This window comes from Ochlerotatus camptorhynchus, unplaced genomic scaffold (assembly GCF_037179485.1).
Source record: "Ochlerotatus camptorhynchus isolate MF236.1 unplaced genomic scaffold, CSIRO-AGI_Acam_v1.1 ptg000230l, whole genome shotgun sequence".
NCBI classification, from domain to species: Eukaryota; Metazoa; Arthropoda; class Insecta; order Diptera; family Culicidae; genus Ochlerotatus; species Ochlerotatus camptorhynchus.
In genome coordinates this window covers 1351263-1365397 of record NW_027040720.1, presented here as the reverse complement: position 1 = coordinate 1365397, position 14135 = coordinate 1351263, and the positions used below count along the sequence as shown (strand labels likewise).

General features: G+C 45.7%; 2 protein-coding genes across 2 annotated transcripts in view; one reads left to right on the top strand and one right to left on the bottom strand.

The window, feature by feature from the left end:
- Khc (kinesin heavy chain) overlaps window positions 1-9476 on the bottom strand; it is an 80480-nt gene extending 71004 nt beyond the window's left edge. The window contains exon 1 of the mRNA XM_065225499.1: window positions 8062-9476. Coding sequence (XP_065081571.1) covers window positions 8062-8208 — 147 coding nt within the window. The 5' untranslated portion in view covers window positions 8209-9476. The remainder of the gene's footprint in view (window positions 1-8061) is intronic.
- Window positions 9477-11203: 1727 nt separating this feature from the next.
- On the top strand, window positions 11204-13154 carry LOC135704064 (uncharacterized). Its single transcript, XM_065225482.1, has one exon. The coding sequence runs from the start codon at window positions 11744-11746 to the stop codon at window positions 12662-12664; it is 921 nt and encodes a 306-aa protein (XP_065081554.1). The 5' UTR covers window positions 11204-11743; the 3' UTR covers window positions 12665-13154.
- Window positions 13155-14135: the final 981 nt, after the last annotated feature.

The following is a 14135-nucleotide window of genomic DNA, read 5'->3' as shown; positions in this document are numbered from 1 at the left end:
CGAAGCCCCTTTGAACGATCTGAGTTTCCGACAAAGATGCCAGGCTCGGATTTTGAGTCCCACTTCAATCGCTTCGCCTTTGGCCGCTGTATCGCTGCTCCGGTGTTATTAGCTAGCCTTTTGTTGGTGAACGATTAATCAGGAATACCGCAGTTGAGGCAGCTTCTGTCCAAAATCTCTTCAAACAAAAGGCATCGTGCACGTTCGACGATCGTTCGGTTCGCTCTTCGCAGCTACACCATTCTGATCCGGATTGTACGGGACAGTAACTTCATGATGAATTCCCGAATAGCGAAGAAAGTTCTTAATTTCAGTGCCACTATACTCCATACCATTGTCCGACCGGTCTGGTTTGACTTCAGGAAATACTCGAACATCTTGCGACTAGCATCTTCGATAAAGATTAAGAAATACTTGCTGCCTCCGATCGATTTATTTTCCACTGGACCGCACAGATCACTGTGGATTAACTCGAGCACCTCTCCTGCACGTGTTCCATTCTTCTTGAAGGGGTGACGGAAATGCTTTTTCTGCAGACAAGCAACACAAGTTAGTAGTCCATTGGGTATGGATCGGAGCTTCTTCTGGCTGTGCACAGTTAAATGCCGTCGATGCCACAGAACCATGTCATTGTCTTCCTTGGCCACGCACGAAATTTGCTCATCCACCAAACACAGCTTATAGAGACCACCTTTACCTCTTTACCAATGGCCACAACTACGTTGGAAGCCGACCGCACTTCACACTTCCAATGGCATCTACGGTCGATATAGCATTATTCGCTGTTGAACTTCTTTCGCATCTTCTAAGGGAACTCCCTCCGTGACACATGTGCGAAGTAGCACCTGAATCAAAAATCCTACTTACCTGGATGCTAGTTGAGTAACAGTACATGCGGCATGCTTATCTGACTTGGCCTTCTTCAGCTTCTCATCCTTCAACTGGCATTCTGCAGCATAGCATCTCTCCACTGTAGATGAACGGCTGGAATCCACTCTACAAAGGTTTTGAGAAATGGAAACAATTCCATCGGATCCGGTCCAGTCTACCTGTCCGATCACGGACACTGGAGATGGTGTGGCAATCCTCGGCTCGGAGGATTCCAGCTGATTTGGCCAATTCCCCCTGTGGGAATGCCAACAGGAACACAACGAAAAGCTCGACTGAAATCCAACTCAACTCATAGCCCTGAAAAGGACTGTTTTGGCTTCGGCTTGTCCAAGGAGGAAAAACGAGAATGAATTAAAACTTTCAACGGCGCTATATTTCGGTGTTTGCTTTACAAAACTTGTGGACTGTATGATGGCGACGCGCAAAATGCGTCGCTTTAAATGTGTTTGGCTTTCTTCTTTTTGATGTTGTATTCATTCATTTCTCCTTCATTCATAACCAATCAGCACTCGCTGCACGCTCGTTGGTTTGTGGTCGGTCGGTCGCTCGTCGCTCGGTCGGTGCTGCTGCTTGCATGCTCGTGCCAAGCCAGCGGCAGCGTAAGGAAATGATCAAAGCTTGTTTTCAGGGTCTTGATACAAATTACACATGTAGCACATTAGGGTTAGTTTCGGAAACCGATTACCCGCGGTCGCCTCGGGGTTAGTAGAGTTTTAAAGGTTTGGGTAAGTGGTTAGGGCGATTACACAAAACAACAACTACTACTACTTCTACAACACATTACGTTCGTTTCAATCGCGAACACTACTGAAGAATGTCGTTGTGAGCTGTACGCTGCAACGACTACGCGCGATTCATCAGGAAGGTACATCGTGCAAGATCCCGAAATCATTCTCGGAGAATCGAGTTCAATAGCAGATCGACGCTTTCTGAGCTTGGAACGTCGACTCGAGCGAGATCCTGCGACCAAGGAATCGTATCATAGGTTCATGGAGGAGTATCTGCAACTTGGACACATGAAGAAGGTGGAAGAGCCTGTAGATGACCACATTCAACACTGCTACATTGCACATCACGTCGTATTCAAGGAATCCAGTACGACCACGAAAGTCAGGGTTGTCTTCGACGCGTTATGCAAGACTTCGTCGGGCTATTCCTTGAACGACACTCTGCTTGCTTGTTGGACCTGTTGTTCAGCAAGATCTCTACTCGATCTATTTGAGATTCCGGACAAGAGTTGTCGCCATCGTAGCAGATGTTGAGAAGATGTCTCGACAAGTGCTGCATCATCTGATCGACCTAGTATTCCATGGCATACGATATCGCAGAAGTCCTACCGATCCAATCGCCACATACGAACTACAGACTGTCACCTACGGAACAGCAAGCGCTCCATACTTGACAACGAAGACACTTCAGCAGATCGCGCGAAGGATCATGAGCATTTGTATCCCGGTGCAGTCAACTCGGTTATTTAAGATTTCTACGTCGACGAACTTTTGTCTGGAGCATCGGATATGGAAGCTGCGATTATTCTCCGCCGAGAAATCACTTCCATCCTCAGTTCCGCTGGGTTCATGCTGAAGAAGGATCTTGCAATTCAGCCTATCCACGATCTACAGGATGAGCTGACAATCTCCACACTTGGTCTACTTTGGGAGCCAACCGCCGATATGCTACGGTTAAAGGTTGGACTACCTCTTCCTGCTGCCATCCTTACAAAACGGAAAGTGATGTCGTACATTGTTCAAATATTCGACCCACTGGGATTATTGACTCCAAATCGCTGGAAGACATTCGTCGCCAGTCGCGTGTCTAAGATCCAGACCACTACGGATATCAATCACTGGAGACACATCGCAGGCTTAGAGAATCCTGCGGACGATATCTCTCGTGGCCTGAATCCAACGGATATTCTGCACCGTTCTCGTAGGTGGCATGGCCCAAGACCATCATCGACCAGGAGTACTCCCCCCCAGCGTCCGAGGAAGGACGCAAAGTTCCGATTGTTGCAATGACTGTGATGATTTGTTCGTATGGTACTCCAGCTACAGCAAACTACGCCAAGTCTTGGCATTCAGCGAACGCTACCTACAGTGCCTGAAAGATCGTTCTCTCCTTCGCAAATCCGATCCCAGTTTCGCTGAACTAGTAGTACTAGTAGTAGTACGAGTTACCATCACCGAGCTTCAACACGCCGAACAGCTACTGTGCCGGTTGTCACAGCGCAAGGCTTTCGCTGAGGAGCTCTCCGATCTTGCAAATGGCGAACGCGTCACTAAATCATCTTCACACTCAAATGGCTGAGCCCCTTCATAGACCAAACCCGTATCATCCACGTCGGTGGTAGCGGCGCCGGTGGTGTAGTGGTAAGCGTGATTACCTCTCACCCCAGCAGGCCTGGGTTCAATCCCAGTCGGCGCCGCCGGGATGTTCTGAGGCATAACATCTCTGATCACGTCTTCCTTCGGAAGGGAAGTAAAGCCGTTGGTCCCCGGTTCATGAGTTGATGGGTCGATAGGTAGGGTCCAGGTGTGGGAGCTGCCTCCCTGGCGTCGGTAGCATTGGTGCTCAGCACGGAAAACAAGATCGACGGAAAACAAACCAAAGGAAAAAAAAAAAAAAATCCACGTCGGTGGTCGTATCCGTAACGCCGCGTTATCCGGCGCAATCAAACACAGGTCCGCAACTCCTGCTAGCCACTCTCCGCCAGAAGTTTTGGATTCTCGGCAGCAGAAACCTTATAAAATCCGTCTTCCACCAATGCCACACTTGTTTTAGAAGCAAGCCAACTCTAGTCCAGCAGAGCACAGCCGATCTGCCGGTATCGCGAGTTTCGCCAACGCGTCCGTTTTCCGTGTGCGGTATCGACTACTGAAGACCGTTCTACATCAATTCAGCAGTTCAAAAGCGTGGTCCTACAAAAATCTACGTGGCCATATTCGTTTGCTTCGCAACCAAAGCTGTCCACATCGAGTTAGTGAGCGATTTGTCAACTCCTGCGTTCCTAGCTGCACTACGTCGTCTAGTCGCCCGTCGAGGAAAAGTCGTCGAGCTCCATTTTGAGAATGCTACTGCCTTCAAAGGTGCTTCGCATACCTTGAATAGGATTTACCGAATGCTAAAGATTGAAGCTGCTGACCGTGCGCAAATCTTCGATTGGTGCTCCGAAAATGAAATCGTCACTTCGGAGGCCCCTGGGTAGCCGCTGTCAAATCCGTAAAAACGCATGTGCTGAAGACCGTTGGTAACGTCAACTTAGGACCTGTTGACATTGTTAGCACAAGTCGAGTGATCGTGAACTAAATGATCAACTACGTACGAAGATGCTGCTGGAACAGACAAACACGACGTATGCCTGACGGACCGAACTTCGAGACCGGCCTCCTATGGAACACTGATAATCCAAACTTTCCCGATAGCTACCGCATGGCTATCCGGCGTCTAGAGTCTCTCGAGCGTCGGCTTCAACGAGAACCAGTGCTGTGAGAGCGTGTGCGTGAACAAATCTCCGAGTACGACAAGAAAGCTAGTCTGGCCGAATTGACTTCCGTCGATGCCAATCGTGTGTGGTGCCTTCCTTTAGGCGTTGTCATCAATCCCAGAAAAAGTGCGGTTGATCTGGGACGCGGCAGCAAAGGTAGGCGACGTATCCTTTAACTCCAGACTGCTCAAGGGTCCTGACCTACTGACACCGCTTCCGATGGGTTATACCAGTTTCGCCAATACCCCGTAGCAGTGAGTGGTGATGTCATGGAAATGTTCCATCAGTTGAAAATTCGCTTCCCTGATTGGCAATCGCAACGCTTCGTATTCCGTGAAGACCCGACCGACCTCCCATCAATCTACGTTATGGATGTAGCAAATTTCGGATCGTCCTGTTCTCCGACATCGGCGCAGTACGTGAAAAACATCAACGCAGACGAGTTTGCTAACGACTATCCAAGTGGTACAGAGGTGGCTCTTGTTGGTGCTAAGACCAAGGTAGCACCGCTGAAGATGCCCTCAATCCCTCGACTTGAGCTTGAAGCGGCTATCCTTGGTGTCCGATTAATGGAGACGATTCAAAAATACCACTCGTACACGATCCACCAGCGCTACTGTTGGAGTGATGCCAGCACTGTGCTCGCGTGGGTGCGCTCAACCGATCATCTACGTTATCACAAATTTGTCGCCGTTCGAGTCGGTGAGATTTTGTCATCAACGCAGCAGTCGGAATGGCGGTGGGTCCCGTCCAAACTAAATGTGGCAGATCTGGCAACTAAGTGGAACGGCCTTCCTACACCAGCCTGAGGAGCGCTGGCCTGTTCAACGTATGTTTATTTCAACTGAAGAAGAACTCCGACCTGCTCACTGTCGTGTCGTTCACTTCGTTCCAAACATGAATTTCGAAAGATTCGATCAATGGATCAAAATGCAGCGGGTAGCTGCGTACGTGTTTCGCTGTATTGCTAATCTTCGTAGACGTAGAACCAAAGACAATTTGGAACTCGGCAAACTGACCAGCAACGAACTCAGAAGAGCCGAAGAAGCACTGTTTAAAACAGCTCAAAGTGAGTACTACGCTGATGAAATCGTCATCCTCGTCAAGACCCAAGGGCGTCCTGAAAATCGCCGCGCCCTCGTAGACAAATCCAGCACAATCTACAATAAATGTCCGTTCCTGGATGAGAAGGGTATCCTACGCAGTCGTGGTCGAATCGGTGCGGCACCGTATGCACCGGCCGAAGCTAAGTTCCCGATCATCCTTCCCAAACAACATCTAATTACCTTCCTTATTGTAGACTGGCATCATCGCCGCTTCCGTCACGCCAACCGAGAAACCATATTCAACGAGATTCGTCAACGCTTTGAGATCTCATCTCTAAGAAGGCTCTTGGATAAAGTCGCAAATGCGTGTGCATTCTGCCGCCTAATGAAAGGCAATTCCAAGACCACCAGCAATGGCTCCACTTCCCGAGATGCGCCTGACAGCTTTCGTTCAACCGTTCACGTTCACCGGGTTGGACTACTTCGGGTCAGTACTGACCAACGTGGGAAGAAGCAGTGTGAAAAGCTGGGTGGTCCTCTTCACATGTCTCACGATTAGAACGGTACACATGGAAATCGTGCATTCACTAAGTACGGAGTCGTGCATTATGGCTGTTCAACGCTTTGTGGCACGGGCGCAAACGGATGCCAAAATCAAGGCCCTCTCGGAAAGGTTTACAACCGCCGAAACTGCTTGGAAATTCATCCCACCAGCGGTACCACACATGGGCGGTGCATGGGAGAGGCTCATCCGGTCCGTAAAAGTAGTAATTGGAGGCTTGCTTAACAGTCCGCGCAAACCAGACGACGAGACAACGGAGGGGATGATCAACTCCAGACCGCTTACCTAAATCCCTCTGGAGTCGGCAGACCAGGAGGCTTTGACACCCAACCATTTTTTGCTGGGCAGTTCTTCCGGGTCCAAGTTACTACCCACCGAGCAGTTAGACTATCGGTCAACCCTTCTAAGCAGCTGGAAGCTAGCTAGGTATATCGCTTATGATTTTTGGTACAGGTGGCTTAAGGAGTACCTTCCTGTGATCACACGGCGATGCAAATGGTTCAACGATGTAAAATATCTGGCAGTAGGCGATTTGGTTCTGGTCGTTGGCGGAGCGGCGAGGGACCAGTGGAAATGTGGACGTATCGAGCAGGTGTTTCCTGGTAGGGACAGTAGAGTGCGACCCTCACCAAGGTTTACGGGCGGGGGTATGTCACGACGAGACCCCTCATCGCGGCGGCGCTGCGAACGCTACGGCCCTGCATTTACGGTGAATGAAATGACAGTCGGAAACGTCACCGGTGGGATTTAGAATAACGTCAAACGAAAAGAGGAAGAACAAAAACGAGGAACAAAATTTGACATAGTTGTTGATCGAGAGTTTCAGTATTGTTATACAAACTCTTTATTCTATTATTCTACTTATCTAATATTGACATTATTTGCCGTGTAGTGCTTGAATATAATCCTAAATTATAAACACTGTAAGTACGGATGAAATTAACGGAAATTGAACTTAACGCTAGTATTAAATCAAAATTATAGTACGGTCTATATTGAAGAAGTAGATTGGGAATTCGAGCCATACCACTTCCAGAGCAAGTACACCAAATTTGTAAGTCTTAAAATTAATCAGTTAAGCATCTTTACTGAAATAAACTCTAAATTGCAGCTTTAAGCTATCACACACACAACCCACAAAGTGTAGCTATAAAGAGTTGGTAAACTCATCCCAACAGTTATGGTGCATATTCCAAAAGCAAAATGACTGAAATGGAATGCGTAATCAGAAGCATCGGTCTTATAACCCAAGAAAAAAGAAAATAATCAAGGCTAATGTGCTTCGCCAATGACATTGACATCATGATCCATGCACGAACTTTGAGACGATATGGCAGAAAGCTATATCAACTTGAATGCTAAATCCAGAGGAACTAGACACTCGCCAACACTGTCTAAGGCGAACAGCAAAGCATCATGGGTTTCAAATTGAAATTCACTTGTTCCGAAGCTCCTTCCTTCCAGCTCTTGTGTTGAAATATTCGAACCCTTCCGTATAGTTCTGATAAGCAGCTATGTGTTGTCATAAACGCTACTGCAGTGACTTATCACGTTCGTACTGAAAATGTTGCCTTGTATTAAGTGTTCCACGGTGGTTGTTAACAAAGAACTTTCCAAATCTACCAGAGCGTGGTTCAGTGCTTTCAGAATTTGATCATCGAGCTTGCCGTCAATGTCATCCGGAACATAATGCGACAATGAATTAAAAACAAAAAACCAGAGCATGCTCCCCAAAAATACGAACGCATTAAAAAGCCATTGATCCCTGCAGCGTCCCAGATAAAAACCAAAACAGCGTTGCTGCTCTGCCTCGATTCCCGTCACAAGAAAAATCAATAACACGAGCCTATCTCGCATCATTCAAGTCAAAGCATAGCAAAACACACTCACGTTGACAACTGCAGCAGCAGCCTTTCAAGAATGAATCATTCCTCCCCCGGCCAGTGGCAAGCATCAATCGAATTCGCTCCCTCCCACATACGAAAAAGAGAGCATTCCCCCCCCCCCTCCTTTTCCCCGCCTGACACAGTCGGCTTCTTACGTCTTACATAATCGTCGGTTCTTTACAGCGTACTTACCCCTATCGAGAGGCAGTTCTCCTCCGGTCCCGAGGGGAACTTGACGATGAACCTGGACCCAGCCCGTTCCTCGCTGTCGTTCAGCGGCCGGAAACGGCACACCACCTTGATGCTATCCTCAGCTGGAATTTCACGATCGCCCGACATTTTCCTGGCGGTGCTCTCGCTCTCTTTCGACGGTCTATCGGTACCCACCAAATACTACTCTACTAAGGTCGGGCGGATGAGTCTTCTAGCGCGCTCCGCTCTCTTCTCGATGGCGCTCTCGGAATCGTCCGTTCCGAGTCAGCAGCTCTTTCTTCTTTCTTCGCTTTTGCTTGTGCCGTTTTTTGGCCTCCTGCTCAACTTTGGGAAAAACTTTCTTCCGTCTGCTGGTTTGATGGTGCACACCTTTCCCCCGTCGAATGTTCCGTTTTTGTTCCTGATTTTGGAAGCGACTTTGGGGGGTGCGGAAAACCGAAACACGCACACACGGAACGCGAACCGACTAAAATCTATATCGACACTGACAATACACAATAAATATCTTCTGGTTGCGATAGACGTGGGAGAAATCACAATATTTTTTCACGCTCGCTTGGTTTTAATTTTACAATTAAAACACAGACAAAAAAAAAGAAAACTAATAATCACTTTTTTTCCACACCGTCGTCGTCCGTGTGGAGAGTGCCGTTGAACCGAAAATTGCACTTTTCCTTCTGCCGTTGTTTCACCACACCGAAGAACGGGACCAGCAGCGCCACACACGGCCACGGTGGACACAGACACGAGACAGCTCTAGCCTAGCAATATAGCGAGCAGCGGCCCCACAGCCAGCACACACAATAATATGGAGGAAAATATCGATCTAATTTTTTCTTGCTTCCGCCCGTTGCGCTCCTCCGACGACGACACCAAAACCAAGACTTTTCCTCCTGCTGCTTGATTCGTTCCAGCGCAGCAGCACCACCGTCGCAAGGAAACCGAACGCGAACAAAAAAAAAAAAAGAAAAACTCAAAAAACTTTCAGCATGACCGGACACGGGAAAAATCAGGAGGAATCACCGGAATCTACCATCTACTAATGCTGCTGCTGCTGCATCACACTTTTCACCAATTAGATTTCCACCGATTCGGGCATTTTTCACCGCAGTTTTCCTTTTTCTTTTCTCGGCCAACCAACCAGCCGCACTCACTCACCACTGCCGCAGAGGATGGATGAAAAATGGCTTCTTTTGCACTACCGAACTGAGACTGGGTACTGGTGCTGGCTGAATGAGAATATGACTGCTGTGTGAGAGTGTGGAACACTCCCGTTTTTCTCTCTTGCTTGCGAGCGATAGTCGCGCACCGTCGACCGATGTGGGTGCGGGGGAGTGGAAGGTCGGCAGCAACTCCCGTGTGTTTCTTCCTATTTTGTTCCGTGACTGCACCGTTCGATAATCCAAAAGCGACTGGATGATGAAGAAAAACGCCAAAGCGACGGGACAAATCGACAAAAAGTTGCGCAAATCGAGAAATGTCAAACGTGACAGTAGTAGTGCAATGTGGTGGTTGGTGCGTTGCAAAAGCAACCCTAAACGATGCTGACGGTGATGGGGGTTTTTCGATTGAAGATGGGCCCGAGATGATAGACCTGCACTCAAAAGATTTTCAAATCTAAATAGATTAAAAGTTACGCTAAATAGCAACTCTCCTGACCGACGCATAGCTTGGTATAAAGTGAGCGAATACGAACTTAGTATAAAAATGGTTTATACATTAAAATGCATAAACTGTGAGTATACAAATGATGTTTAAAGGGGATTTATTTAGTTTATCGGGTTTTCGGGATTTATTTTGAAAATAGCATTTTTGTTGTTCCTTATTGATTGTTTGGTTCCAAAAATGAATTATTGCAACAAATTTATGAACCACATTTATTGTCAAATTATTAGCCGCAGACAGAGTTTGATTGCGGATCTATCCGGACAATTGGTGGTCCTTCTTTTTGTAGTTGGGTGAGTCCTGGTACTTCATCCTGTTGATGGGATCGGTATTTGATCATCCGGAATGCCTCATTCGGATCCAATGATGTCACTATTTGCTTTTGGATCATCTAGCACTATCTTCAGCGACTTACTCCTAGTTATAGCCGCGTACAGCTGTTCGAACAGCTGTTGCGCCTCGTCTTCCGTGTCCATAATCGTGTCAGTGGTTTTTCCACCTCCACCAAGCACATTCGACAGTTTTCGGTACAGAAGGTCGCTCGTGGTAGCAATAACAAGGAATCTCGATACCCATCAAAGCTGCAGCCTGCAAAAAACTACAAATTATTTAATGATTTAATGACATAATTGAAACTCCCCATCCCAAACATTCTCACCTGCAGCACCGTGGTTCAAGGGTCAACCATTACCGGCACGTTATCCACAAATACCTCAATCTTATACGGGACCTTCGTCGACACACGGATGGCGGTTTGAGTTGTTGAACAGGTCAACGACGCACTAAGCATCTTGACTAGCAGTTAATCGCGTTCAATTTGGTTGTGCTAAAATAAAACAAAATTATGCATGTTATCGATCGAAACGAACAAAACTTTCCGCAATAGCCTACCGCCGACATAAATAAACGTGTTGAAAATCATCACAAATTGCATACATACCTAAACAAAAATCCGTTGCGTATCAATGACGCAACGCCAATCAGTATGCACTTTCCGTTCGGAAGGGGATCGATGTTAATGGACACATCCGTCCGATGGAACTTGGACGAGAGAGCTCCGACTGAATCGGAGCCAATCTCTTCAGTTTTTGTGAGTTTTTATTCTCCATCACTTCAAATTCTTCCGCTGATTTGCTGTCAAAGAATCAATCAGTGGAATACACTGAACTAATTCCTCGTCGGTAATCGAACTTAGTATAATTTTGTTAAAAATAAAAATCGAATCAATGTATAAACATTGCCAAAACATAAAATGATTAAATTTTAATCTTTCTTAGTTTAGTAATATTTTTGAGTGTACTAAAAACCCTAATAAAAATCAGTGCTAAAGGCTCAGCTACAATGGAGAGCGCAGCGCAACGGCACGGCAGTGTGCAGAATGCGGCAGTGTACTAAAATGTTCTAAACTGATTGCCTTTGCCGCTTGCCGCTTTCGTGTCTACAATGTGACAGGTGATATGCGATTGACGCTCTGTTGTCATTGACAACTTTCGCGAAAATGGAAACCGCATCGCAAGCTCTTCAACTATTAACTTCATTGAAAATTTTGCGTGAAATTAAAAATATCCGAGATGAAATGCCAAGAAACCGACGATCGCGCCGACGATGGTGGATTAGGCCATCAAATCGACGCCGTAAAACCGAAGGATTCTACGAAACAGCGTTCGATCTAATGAAGAAAGGAGATCCTGATTATTTTGTGCGATCGGTTCGTATGACACCAGATGTTTTTCAGAAGCTGTTGGAAACTGTGAAGCATCGACTAGAAAAATTCTCCATCAGAAAACCCATAAATCCGGAATGCCGTCTTTTTATGACGCTTATGTAAGTACTCTCAAACGTATTTATAAGTTTCAGCTTAATCATTGCAAATTAACATTAAATTCAATAAAAACCGAAAATGTTCGTGATTCGCATACCAAGAACCTCTTGAACATTCGTGTTATAGACATTTGACTATATTGCTCTATTTCATTTCAGGTATCTAGCGCATGGAATGAACCACTTTACACTGTCTCGTTTATTCAGGGTTGGACGGTCTACAGCTCATCGGATTACACAGGAGGTAGTGAAAGTACTATGGGATGTACTGGTTGCTGAATATCTTCCGGTTCCTGATGAAGAAACTTGGAAAACTTATGCTTTAGAATTTTATCATCAATGGCAACTTCCCAACTGTTGCTCAGCTATCGACGGGAAACATATAGTAATACAGTGTCCTCCAAAGGCAGGATCGGTGTATTACAACTACAAGAAACAACATTCAATAGTTCTGCTTGCAGCTTGTGATGCAAACTACAATTTCGTTGCAGTTGATATCGGAGCTTACGGCGGAAATTCAGATGGAAGTGTGTTTTCGAACAGTGAATTTGGGCGCCGTTTACGAGAAGGAAATCTTGATTTACCACCTGCAACTTGCCTACCATATTCAAATCAACTTTCACCTCACTTCATAGTTGGTGACGCTGCCTTCCCATTGATGAATAACCTTATGAGACCGTACCCGGGAAGAAACTTGCCAACAATCAAAGACTATTTCAACCAGCGTTTGTCGAGAGCTAGACGTACGATTGAAAATTCCTTCGGAATAATGGTTGCTCGATGGAGAATTTTGAAGGTTCCACTCGTAATGACTCCTGAAGCCGCAGAAAACATAACGAAAGCCATCATTGTTCTGCATAATTTCTCAAATAAGCATGCTAGACGTGTATATGCTCCACCTACGTTTCCGGACCACCTCAACCACACCGGTCAATTTGTGGATGGTGAGTGGCGCACAGTTGCAGATCCATTACCAAGTGTGACAGCTGATTCCATCAGCAGAAATCATAATGCTCCAAGAAATGCATATCAAACTCGAGATAATTTAGCTCAATACATAATTAAAAATCGTCTTCCGTTTGCAGTATCACAATAATAAACATACCATATACCTATGTAAATTCCTTCACTGCTAAACATTCAGAGATAATATTGTATTCAGACAAAACTCTCAAATTAGACATAGTACCCGGGATTTTATTCAATGTATGATTTGTTATGATTGAAAGAGAATACGAGAATAAAATAATTGAAAAAATGTAAAATTTCATCCATAATTAGCTCAATAAATACCGTAATCAATCCATCTACCAGTGACAAGTGCCTTTCTCGAGTCAGTCAGATTCTAGTAACCATCATTAGGACATTCGGAAGGCAATTCTTGGACACTTTTTCAAAAGGGCGTATCTGTTTTTGTAAACAAAGATTCGAACGTCAATTTCTCGGAAATCTTAGCACTGCCACGCAAACTAACACTACCATCATAAAGGGTAACATTTCCCCTACCTGATGGTACAGATACGTCCTTTTGAATAAGTATCCGATAATTTATGATCAAGAAGTTACAGATTAATTTTGTTGATCGCTATTCGGCAAGTGAATTAATACAATCTCCGAGGAATTTGTTTAAAAATTTCTCCTAGGATTCCAACATGGCAGCCATTGATAATTTTGTCGATTCCTGATGTGAATTGAGATGTCGCATAATGGGTTTTTGTTTGAGTCCGCTACCCCGGAGTGCACCAGAAAAAATGATATAGCTTCTTCTGGATTGTCTACACAATTTTGAGAACAGTGATATGTCGCTTGATAGGGTTCTGTTGTTGTGAAAAATTGACCATTACCCCCAGGGCTTCCAGAACCTGATCCGGAGCCACTAGATGGCCAATGTGGTCTAGAAAAGATGATATGTCCTCTTCTGGATTGTACACGAAATTCTGAGGACAATGATATGTCGCTCGATAGGTTTCTGGGGTAATACTAAAGTGACCAATTTCCCCAGGGCTGCCGGAACCTGTTCTGGAGTCGCCCGATGGCCAATGTGATTTAAAACAGATTATATGTTCTCTACTGGATTGTCCACAAAATTCTGAGAACAATGATATGTCGCATGATAGGGTTCTGTTGTTGTGAAAAATGACTACTTCCCCCAGGGCTTCCGGAACCTGATCTGGAGCCACCAGATGGCCAATGTGGTACATAAAAGATGATATGTCCTCTGCTGGATTGTCCACGAAATTCTGAGAACAATGATATGTCACTCGATAGGTTTCGGATGTAAAGCTAAATTTACCCCTTCCCCCAGGGCTTCCGGAACCTGTTCCGGAGCTACCAGATGGCCAATGTGGGGCAGTATGATGTCTGTGTCATGAATGATTAGTTTTTGATGGAATGTCGTCAAAGTAAAATATTTTATTGCATAAATTTCGTCAATATAACTGCAGATAACTAGAAAAATTACCTATGCCACACTTACACTACCCGTCATAAGTGATGACTCGCGAGGAAAAATATTGCAACACTCGCTTGCATTGCATAACCCCCAAAAAAGTTTAGCATCACCCGCT

Bases quoted from the DNA above. Each gene is read 5' to 3' on its own strand.
- LOC135704064 (XM_065225482.1), top strand. From the start codon at position 11,744: ATGAACCACTTTACACTGTCTCGTTTATTCAGGGTTGGACGGTCTACA.